Source organism: Taudactylus pleione, unplaced genomic scaffold, assembly GCF_031769625.1.
Source record: "Taudactylus pleione unplaced genomic scaffold, aTauple2 ptg000061l, whole genome shotgun sequence".
Taxonomy (NCBI): Eukaryota; Metazoa; Chordata; class Amphibia; order Anura; family Myobatrachidae; genus Taudactylus; species Taudactylus pleione.
In genome coordinates, this window is record NW_028284463.1 from 1,405,768 (window position 1) to 1,432,942 (window position 27,175).

The 27,175-nt window shown below is 48.8% G+C and overlaps 1 protein-coding gene across 1 annotated transcript; it reads left to right on the plus strand.

Moving 5' to 3' along the window:
* The first annotated feature begins 1,283 nt into the window (after positions 1 to 1,283).
* CCDC78 (coiled-coil domain containing 78) lies at positions 1,284 to 25,284 on the plus strand. Its single transcript, XM_088464515.1, has 15 exons — positions 1,284 to 1,391; positions 5,724 to 5,855; positions 6,637 to 6,723; positions 7,057 to 7,236; positions 7,817 to 7,975; positions 17,497 to 17,547; positions 18,062 to 18,150; positions 18,674 to 18,752; positions 19,718 to 19,843; positions 20,348 to 20,547; positions 22,053 to 22,227; positions 22,836 to 22,870; positions 24,232 to 24,313; positions 24,574 to 24,674; positions 25,000 to 25,284. The coding sequence occupies exons 1-15, from the start codon at positions 1,326 to 1,328 to the stop codon at positions 25,121 to 25,123; spliced, it is 1,686 nt and encodes a 561-aa protein (XP_088320641.1). The 5' UTR covers positions 1,284 to 1,325; the 3' UTR covers positions 25,124 to 25,284.
* Positions 25,285 to 27,175: the final 1,891 nt, after the last annotated feature.

The following is a 27,175-nucleotide window of genomic DNA, read 5'->3' on the forward strand; positions in this document are numbered from 1 at the left end:
GCTACTGGGGGCACTTTATGGGGGGGTGGCTGCTACTGGGGGCACTGTATAGGGGGGACTACTACTGGGGGCACTGTATAGTGGGGACTACTACTGGGGGCACTGTATAGGGGGACTACTACTGGGGGCAATGCAGCATAGGGGGACTACTACTGGGAGCACTGTATAGGGGGGACTACTACTGGGGGCAATGCAGCATAGGGGGACTACTACTGGGAGCACTGTATAGGGGGGACTACTACTGGGGGCACTGTATAGGGGGACTACTACTGGGGGCAATGCATCATAGGGGGACTACTACTGGGAGCACTGTATAGGGGGGACTACTACTGGGGCAATGCAGCATAGGGGGACTACTACTGGGAGCACTGTATAGGGGGGACTACTACTGGGGGTACTGTATAGGGGGGACTACTACTGGGGGCAATGCAGCATAGGGGGGACTACTACTGGGGGCAATGCAGCATAGGGAGGACTACTACTGGGGGCACTGTATAGGGGGACTACTACTGGGGGCAATGCAGCATAGGGGGACTACTACTGGGAGCACTGTATAGGGGGGACTACTACTGGGGCAATGCAGCATAGGGGGACTACTACTGGGAGCACTGTATAGGGGGGACTACTACTGGGGGTACTGTATAGGGGGGACTACTACTGGGGGCAATGCAGCATAGTGCTGAGAGCACTGCATAGGGGGGGAGGCTGAGAGCACTGCATAGGGGGGGGAGGCTGAGAGCACTGCATAGGGGGGGAGGCGGGCGCCAGTCCATTATATTGCCAGGGGCGCTTGGATCCCTAGATACACCCCTGCATATCCCATATAATACATACTGATCAAGTTATTTTTAACCCCATCCTTCGTCATTACCTCTGCTTAACAGAGCTACACATAATATAATACGCTACATCCCAGAAAGGACATGTATGGATTACATATCAATCTGTAGATAACATCAATCATTTGCACAAAGCACTGAAAAGAAGAACTATAATGAATAAAATGATGAATTCATAAAAAAATAATGTCAATTGCAAATGAAAGTCTGGGACTAGGTAGAATGTTTGAAAATCTAATTTTTGTTTTTTTTGCCATCTATTTATTTAAACCAATTGAGTGAATCAGTATAAAGTGATCTTAGGTCATAGCCCTGTGCTCCTGTAGACGCTGCCTGTTACCTCTATGGAGCTCACACTATTCCCATATGCTGTCCCCAGCTCCTCCCTGCATGTGTATACACAATAGTCCTCCATAGCAACCCTTCTCCCTGCTGTACACAGAGGCAGCGCCTGGTGCCAGCTCTCCTGCCTGGGATCCTGCAGTCATGGACGCCTCTAAAGACAGCAATCTCTCTCTGAAGGAGCAGGTCAGGCAGCTGAGCAATGAGAATGTGAGTATATCAGGACAGGGAGACAGTCATCTGCCTGCAAATATCTACACAGTTACTGTGTAACAGGGAAACACACTGGCCCTCATTCAGAGGCGGTCGGAGGATGCAAGCGGTCGCTCAGAAACTTGGCGGCCACTTGCATCCTGACCGGCCGCCTCTGTTTCGGTCGTTAGGCTGTGGGTTTACACCCACAGCTCTAACGACCGCTAGGGTGATGGTCGCAATGGTCATAGACCATCGCGACCATCTGGGCTTACGACGAGACCCTAGGGTGGGGTCTCACTTGTCGTAAGCCCCGGAGAGCTTCTGGCTCTGTCAGAGCCGGAAGCTCTCCACTGACATCACTAGTGATGTCAGTGGGGCCTCCCCCAAACGGCAGGCGTTCCCATGGGAACGCCTCCGTTTGGGCTGCCACCCCCCCGGCCCGCCTTCCAAACGGGGCGAGCTGTCAATCAACATCGACAGCTCGCCCCCTTTGGAAAGAGACCCGCTACGACCGGCGCTGTCGGTCGTAGCGGGTCTCACGCATGCGCACGAAGGAGCCGGCTCCCTCGTGCGCATGCGCACTGGACAAACATCGAGGCGGCCTCTGAATGAAGCCCACAGTCATCTTGCTTGTAAATAAATGAGGTTCACCATAACTTTGCAGCATACGCTACTAATGGGTGATGTGAGCTATACATACCGTACATACTACATATAACATTCTAGGTGTGATTTGATCTGTGTCATTAATTATATTTGATTATTTCCACTCTCCAGCTGTAAATAAATACAGCACCTGATTATAAGTTTCCCTGTGTCTTTTGCTGCCTTTTCTATCACTTTTTCCAGTAGGTGGCCAGCGCTGTTAAATGATGATTTATAAATTGTGATAGTGTGTTTTATATTTATATATCTTTCCTTATACCCATTCTCCACCAAAAACACAGGTCAAACCCTGTTTATACTGCACCTTCGATCCGGGTTATTCCTGGGTCAGCCCCGTTCACACTGAACCCGGGTCTACCCTGTTAAACTTGTGAGGTCATAAAAAGTGGGAGGTGACTGCTCCACAGCAACCAATCAGCTCATTTAGGCATGACCCGGGTTGCGCCATTAACACTGCACCACTACCCAGGTCCATCCCAGGTTCAACCCTGGTAGCTATCTGAGTTGGATTCCCAGGTCACTTGACCCGGGTTATTTTACAGGGAACCTTTTCCATTGAGACACTATCAGGGAAGACCCAACAATAATCTATGTTATTGCAGCAGTGGAAAAGGGATAATACTGTTGTGCATCTGCGACACAGGCTCTTGTTTGTTTCTTTACCATATCTCCTCAAAACATTAATATTAGCCTACAGTATATTGCACAGGTTCTCAAAACTCAGTGCATGTTTTCCAGATCTAAATAATTAGCTCCACCTGTGGATCTTTAAAAATGTGTCAGTGAGTAATAAATACACCTGTACACCTGCTGGGTGACCTGGAAAATGTGAACTATGTGGGGTCCTGAGGACCGAGTTTGAGAACCACGGGTATATTGGGTTTAGGTCCTAGAACTACATTCCCACCAGTCTCCATGCACTTCACTCCAGTATAGAGGTTCCCAAACGCGGTCCGCAAGGCACCCTATCTGTCCAGGTTTTAAGGATATCCATGGTTGAGCACAGATTGTTAAATCAAAAGACTGAGGTACAACTTAAGTCACCTGTGCCCAAGCAGTGTTATTCTTAAAACCTGGACTGTTAGGGTGCCTTAAGCACTGAGGACTTCATTCAGAGTCGGTCGAAGTGGCCGCACGGTCGTATAGAAAAAGGGGCCGGATATGCTAATGATGCACACGCATGTTGCGTCCCTAAGGTCGGATCGTTAGCTGGCCGACCAAGGGGTGTATGCGGTCGGATCGCTAAAAATACGCCCACATCTCGTACGCATAGCACATCATCTCCGGCTACATAAGGATTAATCGCGAGCATCGTATACCATCGGAACTGGTCGTAGAGCTAAAGGTTGACCATACCCTCTCTTAAGCTCTACGATCATGTCAGTGTAAAACCTCCCCTGTCACATGTGCCATGACGCTACTTTGTTAATTATGCACTCCCATAAACCGTATGCACTCCCTTAAAACGCCGTTCGCAAAATGAGGCACGCCTGCGTTCGGATCTTCACACCCCCGTTTTCAAGCACCTTCCCCTGTTACCACCCTCAAACGCCGCAATCTGTCACTCAAACTACCGACCTGGCGGTGTTCAAGGAGAGAGAAATTTCTGATCGTAGCGGCTAGTTTGCGCACGCGCATTGCGAACTGTACGCATGCGCAGTTTAGCGAGCATCGGCTGCGTACGACCGTGCGGCCGCTTCGACCGACTCTGAATGAGGTCCTGAGTTTGGGAACCTCTGCTCCAGTAGCCTTTATGGTGCAATCTCTCCCCAGGAATACCTTGCATCCATATTGCAGCCAACGTCAGCTGGAAAATGCAATGTCGCCACCAGTAACAGCGAGATCCATGTGATGCAAACTCCAAATTGTCAGTGATATATGTATATGTGTAGTGTTCACTCTAGCTCCCGAGGCAGGCAGGGCGTCGGAGCTAGAGAGGGCTCTTCTCCGTGCACCCGAAAAGGGGGCATGTCTATAAGATGCGTCACCTATTCGTCACTCTTGGGGGCGTGCCAGGCACTTACGGACACGCCGGGCAGCCCCCAAGCGCTGCTGACAGGTAGAACAGATGCCGGGCACATGCGCCCAGCGTCTATTCACTGGCGGTAACCGGGTCACCCCACATTTCCCCACTCGCGGGACACGGGACCCGCTGGTGAAGACGGCACCTGCAGGCTTCCAGAAGGAGGGTAGGGTGCTGTTTGCCATATCTTCCATTTAATTCGGGACACGTGAAATACATAGCTTCTGAAGCTGACTAAAAACCAGGAGAAATAGAGACGTGAAGTAAGCCAGCCACAGAATCTGTGTACACTAAATTCTGGGTCTGACCCAGTATTTGGGACACGGTTCCTAACCAGGTCAGACCCGGGACAGCTCCCCTTCAGACCGCTCCATTCACACTGCACACAGGTGCAGTGGCCCTGGCCTGCCGGCGCTTGGAAATGACCGCATCTCCAAGTGCCGGAAAATCCGGAAATCACAATCTTGTAAACGGGATCTGAGTCGAACGACCCGGGTTACGCGTTTACACTGCAGGGTTACATGGGTGGTTCCCGTTTTTAAACCCTGCAAACTTCCTGGGTTGGATTGCTGGATCGTTCGACCTGGGGATACAACCCTGGCCCCTTTTACACCTAGCAGCAACCCGGGTTAACCCTGCAATAACTCAGGTTTTAGCTGTGGTGTAAAAGGGGTATTATTCATATGTGTCCCGGATTAAAGGGATGATATGGCAAAGCCTATACTGTATATAACAGACTGGAGCTCCTGCTAAGTAAATAATACCCCTTTTACACCACAGCTAAAACCAAGCGCCAACCATGTCATCTCCAAGCGCCAGGAGAAGTATTCCACTGGACCCGTGTGCAATGTGAACAGCGCCGATCCAAGACGAACCCGGATCAATGCCACAGTGGAAAAGGAGCCTGTCCTGGTCTGACCCGGTTTGGAACTGTGGGTCTGATTCAGCAGTTCTGCTGCGAAAATATGCTAATGTTTGCAATGGCACAGCCAGCATAGACGCCCACTACCGCTATCTCACATCCGTAATACCTCGCAGTCCTGCGTACATAGCAGTAACATCGGACCCTCACGCACAATTACAGCAGCCCTGACCTGTCTCAGCAATTACAACACTCGTTCAAACGGATTGGCGCGCCCGCTTTTCTCTGACCACTCCAGCAGCACCACCCGCAAATGCTGAAGTCCCGTCACTCAATCTGCAATGGCTTTCTTTCTGCGTGCGTGATCACAATGCCATCTTACGCACGCGCACGGCGATTCATACGCATTGCGCAGTGCGCACCGTCGACCGATTTGCGTACGCGGTTGCAAACCATTCTGAATCAGGCCCTGTGTTCCAAATCTCGTGGCAGATCCGGGACTTAGCTGGAAAAAATATAAATCTGCCAGAGTATAATTGATCCAATACATTGCAGTACTCGGAGTCTTAAACAAGATATATATACAGTTGCAGGGCCTGGTAGAGGGGGTTGGAGACATGAACAACCCCTGTAACATTACATAAACATGTTTCAGATGGTCGCACACCTTGCAATGATCTGTGGGGGCATTGGGCACTGCGTTGTGTGTATGCACTCAGTACTGCTCTACCTTACAGTGTGTTTGCCTTGATGCTCATATACAATACAGCCTAGCACTGACTCTCTGCCCTCTCAGGTGCAGCTGCTGGATCGCAATGAGAGGCTGTACGCCAAGCTGAGTGACCTGCAGGACAAGATGGGGAGGCTTGCAGGATCCAAAACAGATCTGTCATCCAGACTTGTGCTGAGTGAGGAGGAGAAGCTGAAGGTATACGAACGCCTGTTCTATAGTAGAAGTTACAGTACTGAGCAGGCGTTGGCAAACCTGTGGGCCCCAACAGGCTTTCTGGGACTCGTCCCAGCATACCCTGCCGGACGTTACTACAATATCACCTTCACTGCTGATTTTCTTTTATAGCTGGGGCAAATAATGTGGAATTTGCATATCCCCGCCCACAATTCCTTCAGTGACAATGGAGGTGATGCTTTAAGCAGTGAGAAGAGTGTAGTCGTGGACCAATGGAGAAGTGGCCCATAACAACCAATCAGCTTTGAGGTAGTATTTATCAAGTACAGTCTATGAAATGATAGGTAATAGCTGATTGGTTGCTATGGGAAACTTCTCCACTGGTCCATTTCTTCTCGCTTCTTGACACATCTTCCCCATTAACATTATTCAAGCTTTGACTCTGTTGTTTAAATACTGTTTGGTATATACTCATAGGCGTCGATTCAATTAACTTGCCCACCCCCCGGGAGTCTGTGCGACTATATACCGCAATGAAGATAAATTCGGACTCACTGTTATTTGCTATTAACCCTATAGAGCTGCGTACAAAATTCGGCGAGTCCAGGGCGCTGTCGAGGGGGGGTGCGTTCCGCTGCCGTTATTGGCGTTTATACGCCGGCGCAACAGTAATTGAACTGAGCCCTTAATGTGAATACTCGCTGCTCTCAGAAGAGTCCTCTTACTTTTTTAGCGGTTTAGCTCTTAGACTTTAGAGTACACTATACATTTCAGTATTGTATTATATTTCCTATCTTTGCAGATTTCTAAGGATCTGATTGAGCTACAGATTGAGACCAACAAGATAAGGGAACACTACGAGGCTGAAACGTTTGAGCTGAAGAACACGGTAGGTTGGACTGTAGGAGTTGGACCTAGCAAAAGATGGTGGATTGTAATATCAGCTCAGCCTCACTCTACCGCCAATGTCAGTGTTAGTTCCGGCCAAGTATCAGTCAAGATCAGAGAGTGCCAAAAAGCGTAGATCGCAAAAGAAAAATATCTTCTACAGTAAATCAGCACATTTACACTATAACTGGTTTTATGAACGTTCTTGTATCCTTTGATGAGCTAAAGACAGAGTCAAAGAGTTTATGTGACCTGGGAACTTGAGTAGCAAGCTCGGTCTCCAGTCATTTGGTGTCCAGAGGTTCTTAGGAACATGACCTCTCCGTCCCTGTAGATCCTGGCCCTGGAGAACCGACTCATGTCTGTGGAGCTTCATAAGGAGAAGCTGAGTGGTGAGTACGAGGCTGTGAAAGAACGTCTGCGATCTGTGGAGACCAACCGCAAGGAGCTGGCAGACGAATACATTGTTCTGAAGAGTAATTACCTGGCACTGAGCAAAGAGCATGAGCGGGAGGTAAGGATAGTGTCCTGTGTGCTCTACAAGTCAATAACATTGAAAGGCAAGTTCCACCTCTGAAGGATCTGTTATCTGTCCCTTTCCTGTGGACACATTTCTTTAACTACATTGTTCTAGTCTTTCATTTCTCTACCTTCTATCTCTTAGACCAGTGGTTCCCAGAACTGGGCACTGTTGCACCCTGGGGTGCCGCAGGGCACTTGCAGGGGTGTCACGGATTGGTGGTCCAGGACATGGTCAATGCTTTAAGAAAAAACAGTGTTGGAGGCTGCCAATCATAAAATATGTGGGCAGAGAGAAGTGCAACCCTGTCCACCATCACATAATTGAACCCAAGGAGGACATGTAATTACGATTTACTTAATTGAATCATTTTTAATGCAATTCTCAATAATTAAACATTTGGCCTAGGGGTGCTGTGAAAAAAATGCTGATAGTCTAGGGTGCTGTGATCCAAGGAAGTTTGGGAACCACTGTCCTAGGCATCTCCTCACTTTCAGCAGACATATAAAAAAGTCTACTTCCCATCTGTATGCCAAGAAGCCTTCAACCCGCCCGACCCATTTTTTTTCTATAGGTTGCCAAGAATGATGAGCTGAGCATGGAACTTCTCAATCTTGCAAACAGAGGACGTCACGAAAACTACTCGCAGTCGCAGGCTCTCGTCAGCGAGGCCACCGCCGAGCTGGAGAGGGTTCGGGCCATGGTCAACCAAATGTCCGCACGTAAGATCAAGGTATGGGAAGCTGAGCCAGGGATGATGATATAGAGCTAGATTCATGCCCGCTCGGGGTGTAATATTCCGGTAGCTCTCAATGTTTTTGGATTATATATATATATATATATATATATATATATATATATAAATCTTTTGGATCAGGTTTGGAAACGGCTAGTTTGATTGCAGACACCTGTCAGCAAGTTTTAAGAAGGTGTCAGACAGAGGGAACAGTGCTCCTGATGGTGAACTAGTCGCACAGGTGATAGGCCAGGGGGTGGTTACTGTTAGGAACTGGACCTCTGGGTCCACCATGAATGGTTTCCCGTGATTTGTGACCTTCCTTGTGAACTCTCACAATTACCTGTGAACTGGTGTCTGTGTGGGAAATACACACAGATGGGAGTTCACAGGTAATTAACTCAGGACCTCATTCAGAGCCGCTCGTAAGCGGCCGCTCGTTCGTTCCGAGCGATGTTCGCACATCTGCGCATGCGTATGAGTTTTAGTATGCATGCGTGAACCAGTCAGTGCGGTCAGAAATCGTGTGCTCGCAAAATAGCGAATGCCTGCTAATTTGAGTGACAGGATGAGGCGTTTGTGGGTGGTAACAGGGGAAGGTGCTTGAAAACGGGGGGTGGAGATCAGAACGCAGGCGTGCCAAACGGTCAAAACGGGCGTTTTAAGGGTGTGCATAATTAACAAAGCAGCGTCATTGACCACGTCACTTGGTTGTCTTTTAGCCTGAACTGCTCGCATGATTGCGGTAGGAAAATGCTACCATAAGCACTGCGAGCAGTTCAGACGCCTTTCGATGTACTCGATTAATCTAACAAATAGCGGAGATGACGTATGATGCGAGCGGTCAGGGGGCGTTTTTTTCAAAATATCGAGCGCATGTTTTGTTCGCTCGTTCAGACATAGAGGCGTCAACAGACCGCAAAGAGCGAGCGCTTCATTTAAATATCCGGCCCCTTTTTCAGAACGACCGTCCGCAAATAGCGTCCGGCTCTGAATCAGGCCCACAATACACTAGCTATAAAAGTCTTAGGGGTAAATTTACTAAAGCAAGAGTTTTTAGAAGTGGAGATGTTGCCCATACCACACAGTACAAATTACCCCTATTACACCACACAGTACAAATCCCCCCTATTACACCACACAGTACAAATCCCCCCATTACACAATGGGCTTCATTCAGAGGCGGCCATACGGTCTACGACCGCACGGCCGCCTCAATGTTTGTCCAGTACGCATGCGCACGATGGAGCCGGCTCCTTCGTGCGCATGCGTGAGACCCGCTATGACCGACAGCGACGGTCGTAGCGGGTCTCTTTCCAAAGGGGGCGAGCTGTCGATGTTGATTGACAGCTCGCCCCGTTTGGAAGGTGGGCCGGGCGGGTGGCAGCCTAAACGGAGGCATTCCCATGGGAACGCCTGCCGTTTGGGGAGGCCCCACTGACATCACTAGTGATGTCAGTGGAGAGCTTCCGTCTCTGACAGAGCCAGAAGCTCTCCGGGGCTTACGACAAGTGAGACCCTACCCTAGGGTCTCGTCGTAAGCCCCAATGGTCGCGATGGCCTATGACCATCGCAATCATCACCCTAGCGGTCGTTAGAGCTGTGGGTGTAAACCCACAGCCTAACGACCGAAACAGAGGCAGCCGGTCAGGATGCAAGCGGCCGCCCAGTTTCTGAGCGACCGCTTGCATCCTCCAACCGCCTCTGAATGAGGGCCATTATGCTACACAGTATAACTCCCCTCCCCCCTCCTACTTTACACATTATACCACACAGTACAACTTCCCTTCCCCCCTTATACATTATGCCACACAGTACAAATCTCCCCATTACACATTATGCCACACAGTACAAATCTCCCCATTACACATTATGCCACACAGTACAACTCTCCCCATTACACATTATGCCACACAGTACAACTTCCCTTCCCCCCTTATACATTATGCCACACAGTACAAATCTCTCCCATTACACATTATACCACACAGTACAACTCCCCCTTCCACCCTTACACATTATACCACACAGTACAACTCCCCCTTCCCCCCTTATACATTATGCCACACAGTACAACTCTCCCCATTACACAACACAGTATGAATTCCCCCATTACATCACACAGTACAAATCCGTCCATTACACATTATGCCACACAGTACAACCCCCTCCCCCCTTACACATTATGCCACACAGTACAACCCCCTCCCCCCTTACACATTATGCCACACAGTACAACCCCCTCCCCCCTTACACATTATGCTACACAGTACAAATTCCCTCCATTACACATTATACCACACAGTCAGGGGTGTATTTATAATGGGTGCACACCCTGCTCTCATGTTATACTTACCTCTCCAGAGTCCTGCGTCGGTGCTGGTGTCAGCGCTGTAAATACGGCAGGTGATTTTCTCGTCGTTTTGCGCATGCGCAGTACAGGGTAAATAGCCGCCACAGCCATTTTTTTTGAGAGGAGGGGGCCTATGACAGAGACAGCACACGGGCCCGCTCCTTACACACAGTACAACTACGCCCTCCCCCCTTACACATTATGCCACACTGTACAACTCCCCCCTTCCACCCTTACACATTGTACCACACAGTACAACTCCCCCCTTACACATTATACCACACAGTACAACTCCCCCTTCCACCCTTACACATTATACCACACAGTACAACTCCCCCCTTCCACCCTTACACATTATACCACACAGTACAACTCCCCCCTTACACATTATACCACACAGTACAACTCCCCCTTCCACCCTTACACATTATACCACACAGTACAACTCCCCCCTTACACATTATACCACACAGTACAACTCCCCCTTCCACCCTTACACATTATACCACTCAGTACAACACCCCCTTCCCCCTTACACATTATACCACTCAGTACAACACCCCCCTTACACATTATACCACTCAGTACAACACCCCCTCTTACACATTATGCCACAAAGTACAACTTCCCCCTTCCACCGTTACACATTATACCACACAGTACAACTCCCCCCTTACACATTATACCACACAGTACAACTCCCACTTCCACCCTTACACATTATACCACACAGTACAACTCCCCACTTCCACCCTTACACATTATACCACACAGTACAACTCCCCCTTCCACCCTTACACATTATAACACACAGTACAACTCCCCCTTCCACCCTTACACATTATACCACACAGTACAACTCCCCCTAACACATTATACCACACAGTACAACTCCCCCTTCCACCCTTACACATTATACCACACAGTACAACTCCCCCCTTCCACCCTTACACATTATACCACACAGTACAACTCCCCCTTCCACCCTTACACATTATACCACACAGTACAACTCCCCCTTCCACCCTTACACATTATACCACTCAGTACAACACCCCCTTCCCCCTTACACATTATACCACTCAGTACAACACCCCCCTTACACATTATACCACTCAGTACAACACCCCCTTCCACCCTTACACATTATACCACACAGTACAACTCCCCCCTCTTACACATTATGCCACAAAGTACAACTTCCCCCTTCCACCGTTACACATTATACCACACAGTACAACTCCCCCCTTACACATTATACCACACAGTACAACTCCCACTTCCCCCCTTACACATTATACCACACAGTACAACTCCCCACTTCCACCCTTACACATTATACCACACAGTACAACTCCCCCTTCCACCCTTACACATTATAACACACAGTACAACTCCCCCTTCCACCCTTACACATTATACCACACAGTACAACTCCCCCTAACACATTATACCACACAGTACAACTCCCCCTTCCACCCTTACACATTATACCACACAGTACAACTCCCCCTTCCACCCTTACACATTATACCACACAGTACAACTCCCCCTAACACATTATACCACACAGTACAACTCCCCCCTTCCACCCTTACACATTATACCACACAGTACAACTCCCCCTTCCACCCTTACACATTATACCACACAGTACAACTCGCCCTTCCACCCTTACACATTATACCACTCAGTACAACTCCCCCCTTACACATTATACCACACAGTACAACTCCCCCTTCCACCCTTACACATTATACCACTCAGTACAACACCCCCTTCCCCCTTACACATTATACCACTCAGTACAACACCCCCCTTACACATTATACCACTCAGTACAACACCCCCTTCCACCCTTACACATTATACCACACAGTACAACTCCCCCTTCCACCCTTACACATTATACCACACAGTACAACTTCCCTTCCCCCCTTACACATTATGCCACACAGTACAAATCTCCCCCATTACACATTATGCCACACAGTACAACTCTCCCCATTACACAACACAGTATGAATTCCCCCATTACATCACACAGTACAAATCCCTCCATTACACATTATACCACACAGTACAACTCCCCCCTCCCCCTTACACATTATGCAACACAGTACAACTCCCCCCTCCCCCCTTACACATTATGCCACACAGTACAACCCCCTCCCCCCTTACACATTATGCCACACAGTACAACCCCCTCCCCCCTTACACATTATGCCACACAGTACAACCCCCTCCCCCCTTACACATTATGCCATGCAGAACAACCCCCTCCCCCCTTACACATTATATCACACAGTACAACCCCCTCCCCCCTTACACATTATGCTACACAGTACAAATTCCCTCCATTACACATTATACCACACAGTCAGGGGCGTATTTATAATGGGTGCACACCCTGCTATCATGTTATACTTACCTCTCCAGAGTCCCGCGTCGGTGCTGGTGTCAGCGCTGTAAATACGGCAGGTGATTTTCTCGTCGTTTTGCGCATGCGCAGTACAGGGTAAATAGCCGCCACGGCCATTTTCCCGGTGACCTGCTCATGCGCTATAGAATCTGGGCACACTCTAGCTCATTGCGCTGCCGGCCGCCGGACTGAGAGGAGGGGGCCTATGACAGAGACTGCACACGGGCCCCCTCCTCTCTAGAAACGCCCTTACACACAGTACAACTACGTCCTCCCCCTTACTCATTATGCCTCACAGTACAACTCCCCCCTCTTACACATTATGCCACACAGTACAACTCCCCCCTTCCACCCTTACACATTATACCACACAGTACAACTCCCCCCTTCCACCCTTACACATTATGCCACACAGTACAACTCCCCCCTTACACATTATACCACACAATACAACTCCCACTTCCACCGTTACACATTATACCACACAGTACAACTCCCCCTCCCCCCTTACACATTATACCACACAGTACAACTCCCCCCTTCCACATTATACCACACAGTACAACTCCCCCTTCCACCCTTACACATTGTACCACACAGTACAACTCACCCTTCCACCCTTAAACATTATGCCACACAGTACAACTCCCCCCTTATACATTATACCACACAGTACAATTCCCCCTTCCACCCTTACACATTATGCCACACAGTACAACTCCCCCTTCCACCCTTACACATTATGCCACACAGTACAACTCCCCCCTTACACATTATACCACACAGTACAACTCCCCCTTCCACCCTTACACATTATACCACACAGTACAACTCCCCCTCCCCCCTTACACATTATACCACACAGTACAACTCCCCCCTTCCACCCTTACACATTATACCACACAGTACAACTCCCCCTTCCACCCTTACACATTATACCACACAGTACAACTCCCCCTTCCACCCTTACACATTATACCACACAGTACAACTTCCCCCTTACACATTATACCACACAGTACAACTCCCCCTTCCACCCTTACACATTATGCCACACAGTACAACTCCCCCATTCCCCCCTTACACATTATACCACACAGTACGACTCCCCCTCCCACCTTACACATTATACCACACAGTACAACTCCCCCCTTACACATTATACCACTCAGTACAACACCCCCTCCCCCCTTACACATTATACCACTCAGTACAACACCCCCTCCCCCCTTACACATTATACCACACAGTACAACTCCCCCCTTACACATTATACCACTCAGTACAACACCCCCTCCCCCCTTACACATTATGCCACACAGTACAACACCCCTTTCCCCCCTTACACATTATGCCACACAGTACAACTCCCCCCTTCCACCCTTCCACATTATACCACACAGTACAACACCCCCCTCCCCCCTTACACATTATGCCACACAGTACAACTCCCCCCTTCCACCTTTACACATTATACCACACAGTACAACTCCCCCTTCTACCCTTACACATTATACCACACAGTACAACTCCCCCCTTACACATTATACCACACAGTACAACTCCCCCTTCCATATTATACCACACAGTACAACTCCCCCCTTCCACCCTTACACATTATACCACACAGTACAACTCCCCCCTTCCACCCTTACACATTATACCACACAGTACAACTCCCCCCTTCCACCCTTAAACATTATGCCACACAGTACAACTCCCCCCTTACACATTATACCACACAATACAACTCCCACTTCCACCCTTACACATTATACCACACAGTACAACTCCCCCTCCCCCCTTACACATTATACCACACAGTACAACTCCCCCCTTCCACATTATACCACACAGTACAACTCCCCCTTCCACCCTTACACATTGTACCACACAGTACAACTCACCCTTCCACCCTTAAACATTATGCCACACAGTACAACTCCCCCCTTATACATTATACCACACAGTACAACTCCCCCTTCCACCCTTACACATTATGCCACACAGTACAACTCCCCCTTCCACCCTTACACATTATGCCACACAGTACAACTCCCCCCTTACACATTATACCACTCAGTACAACACCCCCTCCCCCCTTACACATTATGCCACACAGTACAACACCCCCCTCCCCCTTACACATTATACCACACAGTACAACACCCCCTTCCACCCTTACACATTATACCACACAGTACAACTCCCCCCTTACACATTATACCACACAGTACAACTCCCCCTTCCACCCTTACACATTATACCACACAGTACAACTCCCCCTTCCACCCTTACACATTATACCACACAGTACAACTCCCCCCTTCCACCCTTACACATTATACCACACAGCACAACTCCCCCTTCCACCCTTACACATTATACCACACAGTACAACTCCCCCTTCCACCCTTACACATTATACCACACAGTACAACACCCCCCTCCCCCTTACACATTATACCACACAGTACAACTTCCCCTTCCACCCTTACACATTATACCACACAGTACAACTCCCCCTTCCACCCTTACACATTATACCACACAGTACAACTCCCCCTTCCACCCTTACACATTATGCCACACAGTACAACTCCCCCCTTACACATTATACCACACAGTACAACTCCCCCTTCCACCCTTACACATTATACCACTCAGTACAACACCCCCCTCCCCCTTACACATTATACCACACAGTACAACACCCCCCTTACACATTATACCACACAGTACAACTCCACCCCCCTTACACATTATGCCACACATTATAACTCCCCCCCCATTACATCACACAGTACAACTCCCCCCCTCCCTTACCCATTATGCTACACAGTACAAAGCACCCCCCCCCCAGTCTCTCTGCTCCTCCCTGCGTCACTGTGGGAGCCGGGGGAAGCCGCAGTCTCAGTCATGATGTCTCTCCCAGTCCTTGAAGACACTACAGCAGATGGGGTAGGGGCTGAGCTCAGTGGGCAGGGAGCTGCTTCGCTGCCCGCTGTAATGTGTATTAGTAGCGTACTAGCGGTGCGCCCGGCACAGAAGGAGCCGGGCACACAGTCACTATTATACATTGCAGCCGCTGTAGATGAAAAGCAATTAGAGGGGGTGATCGCGGGTGGAGGCGTCCGGTTCCGCCCACATGGCATGTGCGCTCTGTGCGGGCGCACCAGCCCCATCACCCTAGTTACGGCCCTACATGCGCCAATCAGCAACCATCGGAGAAGTACGTAAACCATTAGGTTTGTGTACATACCTGAATCAGGCCTAGTGTCACCAACACAGACAGTCAGCCATTTTGTGGGGGATGGACCAGTAGCCTATCAGTTCTCTCAGAGCTCGTGACCTCACTGGAGGCACGAGGCAAGGTGGTGTCCCATGGCTCAGTGGTGTGAATGGTTTCTTATGAAATTATAGAATGAGTTGTCACAATTATTGGTCCAGCCCACAAAATGGCTGCCACCACGATAACGTGTGGGTGATGGGTCATACCATATCCATCCTAATTTACACATACAAAGTCCTTATTTCCACCCCTTAAAAAAGTACAAGGATTAAACAGTACCTGGACATGTTCTAATAGATAAAACCTGTCACAGGTTATCAGAAGTATATCTCTGTTTCCTGACTGAGCGCTGCCATATTTCTGAGTTATTCCACACCACATTTCATCTCACTAACTTAAGGTCTCCCAGTATAAAGAGCTGAATGACAAATCAGATCATTTTATATCTTGTTACCAGTGTAAACGTCGTTTTCTAACCTATAGAAATAATGTGAGCAATCCAATTCCAATATAAAGTTCTCTCTTCTTATTCGTATATTCAGACCACTGTCACTTACTTTATCAGCAGCGTCCGAACGGAGGGTCTGATTGAGAGCCGGACGCTATTTGCGCTCACTCGTTCAGAAAAAGTGACTAGCTATTTAAATTGACCGTTCGCTCTTTGCGGTCTGTTGACGCCTCTATGTCTGAACGAGCGAACAAAACATGCGCTCGCTATTTTGTAAAGACGCCCCCTGGCCGCTCGCATCATACGTCATGTCCGCTATTTATTACATTAATCGAGTACATCGAACGGCGTATGAACTGCTCGCTATTCTTGTGGTAGCATTTTTCCTACCGCAATCATGCGAGCAGTTCAGGTTAAAAGACAACCAAGTGACGTGGTCAATGACGCTGCTTTGTTAATTATGCACACCCTTAAAACGCCCGTTTTGACCGTTTGGCACGCCTGCGTTCTGATCTCCACTCCCCGTTTTCAAGCACCTTCCCCTGTTACCACCCACATACGCCTCATCCTGTCACTCAAATTAGCAGCCACTCGCTATTTTGCGAGCACATGATTTCCGACCGCTCTGACTGGTTCGCGCATGTGTATTACAACCCATACGCATACGCAGATGTGCGAACATCGCTCGGAACGAACGAGCGGCTGCTTACGAGCGGCTCTGAATCAGGCCCGGATTCTACTCAGTGAATGATTGTAAAACTAATATGACGCAGAAGATATTATCCATTTTTTAACATTCAAAGATTGGCAGGGCATGCTGGAGCTTGTAGTCCTATAACCATGCTGGAGCTTGTAGTGCTATAAAACAGGTTGCGTAAGCCTAGCATTCATGACATCTGATGCACATATGCCATATACGTTTTCCCTTTGCACGTGCATGTAAGCTAGCTTGTTGAACTTTGTGTACTAATGTATTTAACTTTAAAAGTCATTGTATTTTCAGCCAGAAGAGCTTGTGGCTTCTGAACACGAGCGCAGGAAATTAGAGAGAAATGTAAGTTGTCTGATCTAGCCTATTCTGACCTAATGCTTATTTTCACCATAACACGCAGAGTGTAATAAAGTGTGTCAATGCCAGGGCAAGCGCCCCATACAATGATGGCAGACTGTCGCCCCCTCAGTGCAGTCACATGACCTAATCACATGGTGCACTGCCTTGTAATGCTGTGTCTGCCATGACTTTGTAGATACATTGGGGTCTATCTACTAAGCAGTGTTAGGAGACAAAGTGAAAGGAGATAAGGTACCAGCCAATCAGCTCCCAACTGTCATTTTTCAAACACAGCCTGTGAGATGGCAGTTAGGAGCTGATTGGCTGGTACGTTATCTCATTTCACTTTGTCTCCTAACACTGTTTAGTAAATAGACCCCATTGACTTCTTCCAATGCTTATAGTGCACAATTATCCAGCACATCAAGCCAATCGTCTCCTTGCCTATGACCAGCTGCAGTATTGGGGTTCACATTCCCCATCATCTATATTCGTTTACCAGGCAATGTCATTTCAGCTTCTCGGCAACCAGGATGAAATCAAAGAAGAGATTGAGAGTATGAAAAAGATCCACAACACCCAGCAACAGAGACTAGAGGAGCGCGTGTAAGTCCCACCCACAGACCATAAGGGTAGTGTCATGCCCACTACCATCCATACTGGTTTATAAACCCGGACCCACTAAGCCGCACCCTTGCCCCACACAGGTCTTGATATTAGTCATCTCCTTAGTACACTAGGGCACAACCCTTCGCAAATGGGGAAATACGGGACTGCTGTCCCAATAAAACAGGGACTGTTGGGAGGGGCTGTGGTGTCACATGGGGGCTTTGGAATTTTTACAGCCACCAAACCGCACCATTGTGAAGTGGTCAAACTGGGATACACTGCCCCTCTGTCACATGGGAGCGGCTGAGCTAGAGCCTGGTCTTCTGTATTGTATTTATATATCCTGTGCCACTAAGTGCAGACTTTTGTTCTCTAGTAGCCCCCATTCCTGTCAATGCCCCCCACCCCCCCATTCCCTGACAAGGGGGGCCATTGACAGGAAGTATTATATGCTTCACAATATTTCACTCACAATCAGGCCAATATATTTAATATAACTATGAGCTATTGCTATTTGCAGGGTGGCTATGGGTAAGGAGCTACAGGAGACAAAGAGAGCCATTCGCAACACCCAGCACAAGATGGCCGAACAGTCAGCGGTGAGTGTCCTGTCTGTGGTGCCAGAAGACTTCCTCAGCTTAAGCTTAGAGATGAATCATCTATAACAGGGGTGGGGAACCTTTTTCCTGCTGAGGACCATTTTGATTTATAAATTTGCGGGGCTGGTTCAGGCCACGACCCCTCTGAGTGATGTCACACGGGGCGGGGCCACAATCGCCGGTGATTACAGCAATGGCCGGAGCATCCTGAGGATGCTCCGGGGAGCTGTAAGGGCAGCGGTGTGACCATCTGAAGCGTCCTAAAGATGCTCCAGGCGGCACTGCTGCATAGATTCTGGCTGCAGGGTGCCATTCTAAGCACCCTGCTAGCCTGATGAGGTTAGCAGAATAAAGCTCCGAGGGCCTGACCAAACAATTCCGGGAGTCTTATACTGGCCTGAGGTTCCCCATCCCTGATCTATAATCACCGCAGGCTCCTGCCAAGACCCCAGAGTACTCAGAAATGTTTTGTGTGTGTTTACTTTACAAATGGTTAGGAGGATGAGGACCCCAAGCTGGAATCTTTCCCAGGGCCCCATGCGGTCTTATTCAAGCTTGGCTTAATCTATCTGTTATCAGAATACACCGTACGGCTGCGCCTGTCCAGTGTGATCCTGCCGCTACCCGCACGACCCCCTTGCTTTTTCGTATTATCTACTCTGTCCATCTGGAGGACTCTAAAGTTATGTCAGGACAGCTGTGATTTTACAGACCCAACTTACAGCCAGCCTGGGTGCTGTGCTGTACTTAGGTGGGAATTCCACCATTCCGTGAATGACAGCAGCCATTTTGCATCCTAGCTGAGGTGAATTGGAAATTTCTCAGACATCGCTAGAAATGGGTCTATAAATCAGTCTGTAGGTTGCCGGCTGTCATCCAGAGCGGACGGTGGTTGGATTTATTTATCGTGCAGGCCTGTTAATCAGGAAATGCGCACAACAATAACCCCTGGGCTTGTTCCTCAGGTTCTCCTGACATCTCAGGGCCAGCTGAAGGAAATCGAGGCAGAGAACTCCCGTCTCCAACTACAGCTGAAGGAGCTCAATGAGGAATATCGCTCCCGGCTCAACCGCTATATCCAGGACCTGGCCGTAAGCATTTGCCCTAATCCATTCATAGCCCGTTACTCAGGAGGGTGGCTCACATCATCGCTCAATGAACAATATGGAAGTTCCAGAGGATAATAAAGCATGCCTACCTGTGGGGCAGCTGTCCAGAGCAGCAGGTTCTGAGAACAGCAAAAGTTAGGGAAATAGATTAAAACTGCAGTAAAAGGCCAGCATGTGTGGAATTTACCCTATAGTGATGATGATTAATTACATTTTATACGTTTTTACATGATTATACAATTCTGTGTAGATTTGGGTACGTGATGAGAGTGTGACATTGGACTTGCTGCCTCGGGTTAATCATACGCCTGCTGTAATGTAAATATTAGAAGTAGAGAAGTTAGTACAGGTTTGCGGATATATGCATGGGGTCATCCTGCTATGCCCAGGCCTGAGGCTTCTCTATAATAGGCTGGTACATAACTGTAAGAGAGTAACCCTGCTGGCTGAGTACTGTTAATTAGGTTCATGCTGTGCTGTCTGTAGGAGTATGTGGACGGGAGCCTGAGAGGGACGAGCGGTAAAGTGGACCCGGCTCGAATGAAGCAGTTTGTGGACAGTATGATGAGTGACATCAAAGCCTCTCACAGGTCCAGAGAGGAGCAGCTGGCCAACGCAACGCGGCAGTACAAGAAGCGAATGCAGAACCTGGTCAAGAAGCACGAGAGCCTGCTCATTGCATACCGGTGAGAGCGGCATGGTGTCCGCTATACAGCAATGTTTCCCAGACTCTGTCCTAACGCTCCTTTAACAGTCCAGGTTTTATGGATATCCATGCTTGAGCATAGATCGTAAAATGAAATGACTGCGATACTAAGTCACCTATGCTCAGGCATGATATCCTTGAAATCTGAACAGTCAGGTGAGTCGTGAGGACAGAGTTTGGGAATCACTGCTATACAGTGTTATTTCTGACTGACAGGAGGACTTACACCACCCTTTACAATGTCTTCCTCTTGAGTGAGCTACACCAACATAAGACTGTTTTATCTCTGAGGCAGGAGATGTTACACCAGTGATGGGCAACAGGTGGCGCTGGAGTCACACGTGACCCTCTGACAGCATCTGGCTGCATTATTCCATGTGCTGCACCCACCTTGCATTAGTTACTTTCCTGGTGACAAGATGAGTAATGCCATGGGGGTCTATGTACTAAGCCTGGGAGAGAGATAAAGTACCAACCAATCAGCTACTAACTGTCATTTTTCAAACACAGCCTGTAAAGTGACAGTTAGGAGCAGATTGGTTGGTACGTTATCTCCGTCCACTTTATCTCTCCCCAAGGCTTAGTACATAGACCCCTGTGACTGTTACACCCCGATTGGCCTGTCATTGTGGTTGTCTTCCACGTGCACTAACAGACCCCTGTAACGCTGAAAGCCATCTCGTTGCCGGGCCCGAGTGCCGAACAGTTGGATCTCGTCCAATTTGGCCACTTAGTTGCGGGGCCAAAATGTTCTCTGATCCTGTCGGTCATGGCACGGGCCGAGCAGCCTGGTCGCACCTTGTGTGTCCAACTCAATGTCAGGGAATGGGTATGAAGTCCTGGCCGCCTGTTCATATCCCGATGCCGGCAGCCTGAAGGGAGAAGATCCCGACTGGGCAGGTAAGTACTCTATCCCTACCCCTCTCCCTCCCTTGGTGGTGCCTAACCCTAACCTTCCCCCCTTAGTGCCTAACCCTAACCCCCCCTTAACGCTCCCTAAATCTATCCCTCCTGGGGGGGGTGCCTAACCCTAACCTCCCCCCCCCCTAGTGCCTAACCCTAACCTCCCCGAGGGTGCATAACCCTAACCCCCCCTTACCGCTCCCTAAACCTAACCCTAACCTCTCCCCGGGGGTGCCTAACCTTAACCCTACCCCCTAGGGGTGCCTATCCCTAACCTCCTCCCCTCCTAAAACCTAACCCCGCTACGCTCCCTAAACCTAACCCTCCTCCCCCGCCACTAACGCTAAGGGCGTCCCGGACCTACCTTGTTCGGGCTGGCGTCCTTCTGCATTCCGGCGTTGAGATTAAGATAGACGTCGGTATTGCGACGCCTATCTTAAGTCCCTTGTCGGGCTTCCGATGTCGGTATTGAGACCGGTGGCTCATAACTACATCTCAATGTCATAGATCATAGAGAAGTACTGGAGGAACGAGCCCATCGCACACAGCGCAGAGTGACAGGTACATCCCTATGTCTTCCAGCATGCAGAGAGAGCAAATACTGGCCCTGGGCAACAGCGATGTGGACCCCGGACCCCCTGAACATCATTTCACCATCACCGACCCTGAGCTGCAGTCTCAGTCCACACTGGAGTTAAACCGACTGCGAGAGGACAAGGCCCTACTGCAATCTCAGATCCAGGACCTAAAGGAGAAGGTTGGTAGGAGGTGGTGTGATCATCAGTAAGACCTAAAGAGTAACTAGCCTACAATAACAACACTGCCATAGGATAAGATACCATGCAGGAAGGGCTACATATAAAATACAGGATCACTTACACAGGGAACCAATTCTCCCAGAGCAAGGTCCATCTCTTTCTACAGACAGGACATGGAGTGGACGTTCTCAGTGGTGTGGCATGGTGTTGGGAGCAACTGTTAATTGATTTCTTTGTTTATTGGAGTTGGTTTCTCATTCAAATAAGGACAGGATAGTACATATGAGTGGGATTTAATATATATATAATTTATGGAGAAATCTGCATTTATCAGTCTTACAAGCTGATGGTATAAGGCAGAGGTTCCCAGAATCCGCCTTTACAGTCCACGTTTTAAGGATATCCATGCTTGACCACAGGTGACCCAGTACCTCAGTCCCTTTAACTTAACCATCTGGACTCAAGCATGGATATCCTTAAAACCTGGACTGTAATGGCGGAGTTTGGGAACCTCTGGTATAAGGCAAAGGCACTGTGGGACAGGAAGAAAAGGTTATCAGAGGGTTAAATATCCCCATTTCTAACTGCGCACTCTTTTACTTTGCAGCGAAGATTACATGACGACACAGCACCCAATAAGCAGTAAGTAACGGAGGGCAGTGATACTGTTATAGCAATGAGGCCAGCGGCACCAGGGAGCAAGGACCGGGGGAGTAACTGGAAAAGGGGCGTGTACTAGAACTGCAGCAGTTACTGTGAGGAATTATTGCCAGGAACCAAGCTGTGCCAAAGCAAATGTTAAGGAAAGAATGGTATAAGCGAGAGGTTTACAAACTCAGGTGGCGATTCAGACCTGGACGCAAAGCAGCGCACTTTTGCTGCCACTAGGGGCAGGTTATGCAAATTCTGCGTTCGCACGCCCAGGCTTAAGGACGCCCTCTATGTACGCACACCGTTATAAAGACGCCCACCTTTCTTTCTTAACACACGTCATCTCCAGGAAGTGTGTGATTAATCTGAACCATCGAGAGCCATCGGAGCTGCTCGCAGCCCTTGAGGTCGACCCTGCCCCACCGCAAACACTGCGATCACTGCAGGCTGAAATATGACCAAGTGACGTGTACAATGACGCCTCTTTGCTAATTATGCACATAACACGCTGTTCTGACACCCAGACACGCCTGTGTTCGCAGCACCACTCCCCCCATTCACAAGCACCTTCCCGTTACCACCCACAAACGGCGCTGTCACTCAAAGTAGCGTCCAGTCTGTGTACTACAAGCGCACAATTCCCCAGTGCAGTGAGTGACTCGCGCATGGCAATATTGACACATACGCAGACGGGCGACTATAGCGTGCGTTCGCGGCTTAGCGTCCGGGTCTGAATCAGGCCCTCTGTCCTCAAGGCACACTAACAGTCCAGGTTTTCAGGATATCCATGCTTGACCACAGGTGCCTTAATTAGTGCCTCAGTCAATTTGATTTAACTACCTGTGCTCAACCATGGATATCTCTAAAACCTGAAATGTTGGGGAGCCTTGAGGACCGTGTTTGGGAACCTCCGGTATAAGCAACACGGTTTCCCATCGCAATCTGGCTGGACCAATGTGCAATATGTGGCACTTAGCTCATGTATCAAACTGCTGTTATCCTATAAAGCGCAAGCTTGAGACCAAAGTGCTATTTCCTCCTTCTCTATCTATCTCCTTTCATTGCAGTGTTTGTGGTAAAGCACAACGAGAATGCTGCTGCTGCTGCCATATAAATTTATGTCAATAACAGTAATACTACTGATAAAAAAAAACTAAATACAGATTGGTGTTCGCTGCTGGTTTCTAAGCACAAAATACCTTGCAAAATATACAAAGCTATATACCATGGGGCAATGCCTCCTAGATTTCAAGATGGCATTACTTGCGTCTAAATTACGACGACTGCCTAGGATACTGTGTATAACATGACGGCACCGGGCTTACGTAGTTACGCCCACCTTCATTCCCCAGTGCAGGGCAATACGGGCGGCTGAATGAAGAAAGCTGGGCACAGATCAGGAAAGAGCTGCGAGAATTCACCCACAATACCCAGGTATGTACTAGTGCCAACGACACCTCTGCCTAATCTCTCCAGGCCACTCAGAATAGTAACACAAAGTTGATATGGTAGTGTTGTGATATCACACAAGATCAGAAAGTGGATTTTATATTGTGCTATTCATGTATAAATCTTCCACTTTGTGTTATCTATATAGCTCGCAGTAGCATGGGGAGGTGGAAAGCTGTATCCTAATATTATTATTCTGGTGGTACTGATAATATGCCTGCGTTTCTTCTTATTGTGCCCTCAAGGAGGATCTGGAGAAGGAGAGGAGTCAGCTGCTGTCGAGGGCAGTGGTAGCAGAGGAACAGGTGGCAGAACTACAGGAGTATGTAGATAAACACTTAGGAAGGTGAGTAGAACTCTATGGTATGTAGTCAAGATGAGTAGAGCTCTATGGTCTTTACTAGTCAGGGTGAGCAGAACTCTATGGACTTTACTAGTTCAGGTGAGCAGAACTCTATGGTCTTCACTAGTCAAAGTCAGTAGAACTATATAGTTTTTACTACACAAGGTAAGCAGAACTCTATGGTCTTTACTAGTCAAGATGAGCAGAACTCTATGGTCTTTACTAGTCACGTGGCGGATCATCCCCACTGGCTGCAGAACGTGTATGGCAGGAGAGAATATATTTGATTTTTGGAATTTTTATACGGCTGTATATATTTTTTCCGTAGGTACAAACAGGAGATTATGCGCCTGCGGAAACTCCTGGGCAACGAGGGTCAAAGAGCCTTCAGCGCTGATTCTCCACAGTCTTTTCTATCTCAAGCTGTAAGGAGAACTAGTCACGAGATGTGAGCCCCCTCTAGTGGCTTTCGTCAGTACTGCAGACTGGACACTATAACCTCACAGCCATAGGCTGAGAACGCAGTTTGCATCAATCACATCTGATTCAAACTGTATAAGAAAGGTCTCACATTTATATTATTGTCATTAGAGACGTGTGTTGGAGGCTGGAAACTGGATAACAATCATTAAATTATTTATTTTTACATACATCTTTTTATTTATTTATTTTTATATATATATTGGATTTAGGGCCTGATTCAGAGCCGCTCGCTCGCGCTGTGCGTTCGCAAGCGGTCCGATGTTCTGCGTACGCGCATGCACACGCTTCGTTCTGCGCGTGCGCGAACTACACACTGCGATCGCAACCATCTCGTTCGCCCAGAAAAGGCAGCCCAGGGTAATGAGTGACAGGAGAGGCCGTTTGTGGGTGGTAACAGGGGCAGGGCACTAATAACGGGGGGGTTGGAGATGCGAACACGCGTGCCTGAGTGTTTCAACCCGTTTTAAAATTAGAGGCGTGAATAATTAACAGGCAGCGTCATAGTACACGTCACATGCCTGTTTTTTACACTCATTTCCTTTACAATGCTTGTGGTAGGGTAAAGCAACCGCAAGCACTGCGCTAGCATCCGATGGTGCTCGATGTACCAATGTTTTAATACACTTCCTGGAGATGACGTGTGCTGGTGGGCGGCTCTGCCTGTGCGATTGGGCGTATGCTCAGACAAAGTGGCCGCTCGCCAAGACATGGTGGGAGTGCTTATGCCTTTGCGAGCGTTCGCTTCCCGTGGTGTCACTTTCACAAATTTGCATACACATCCAGCGAGCCTACGCAGATAGTGAGCGGGTCTGAATCAGACCCTTAGAGCTTTGAATCAAGGCAGATTTTTTTTTTTTTAAATCCGCCTCCAGGCCGCTTGTATAGCTGTGGGTGACCACCCACAGCTTTTGCGAGCGGCCTGGCGATGGTCACGATTATCGCGACCATCGGGCTTGTGACGAGATCCTTGTGGTAGGGTCTCGGTTCCCGCAAGCCCAAGTGAACTTCCTGCTCTAACAGAGCAGGAAGTTCACTACTGACATCACGAATGATGCCAGTAGGGCCGCCCACAAACGGCAGGCGTTCCTTCGGGAACGCCTCCGTTTGTCCAGCCACCCCCCCTCCCCGCCTACAAAACGGGGCGAGCTGTCGATCAACATCGACAGCCGCCCCGTTTTGTAGCGACCCCCGGAGCGAGTGAAGTTCTCGGTCGCTTCGGGGCTTGCACATGCCGCGCGTGCACACTGGCCGACCATCGACCCGCTTGCAAGCGATATGCGCACGCGAGCTGGTCTGAATCAGGCCCTTATTCAGCTTTGAAAACAAATACTTTACAGCGCTGGTATCTCATAGGAGTACTTATCAAATGACAGAGTAACGCAGCGTGTCATGTCTGCACCACAGATCAGGGAAACCCTTACATCCTGTTACAGTGAGGTAGCATTGGTGCAGTCTTACTCTGTGCTGCACTTACCAGTAATGTGTGAACAGACTTAATGTAATAATAATCACATCAATCGCTTTATTTCAGGAACAAATAAGCAGACCAGCCTCAGGGGTGCATGAGCGAGATGGGAAGGGAGGGATCAGGGAGAGGTCTACTCTGCGCCAATATTCACCTGGGGAATATTAGGGAATACGTAGTGTCCGTCAGTAAGTGACAACCTCACATATACAGTAAGTAACAATTGTGACGATGTGGATGTCCGATGCAATTGAAAGCACCTTACTCCAGGATAATTCGACATGCAGAAAAGTTGGGAATAGGGATGGATACACTGTTCTAACGCATTTCACACCATATGAAAACTTAATCACAGACTTCTGAGGCACCATACAGTTTAAATTCATCAGAGTGTTGAAGGTTGAATGAATAAAATCAAAGGGGTCAATCCACTTAGCCGTGACGGCACTGCAATCGGCCCCCCCCGGGGCCCGATCTCGCCCCGGATTCACACATTTGTGCTCGCAGCCCTATGGGTGAGTCCGGAGGTACCGTAAGTGCGGCATATAGCACTTCG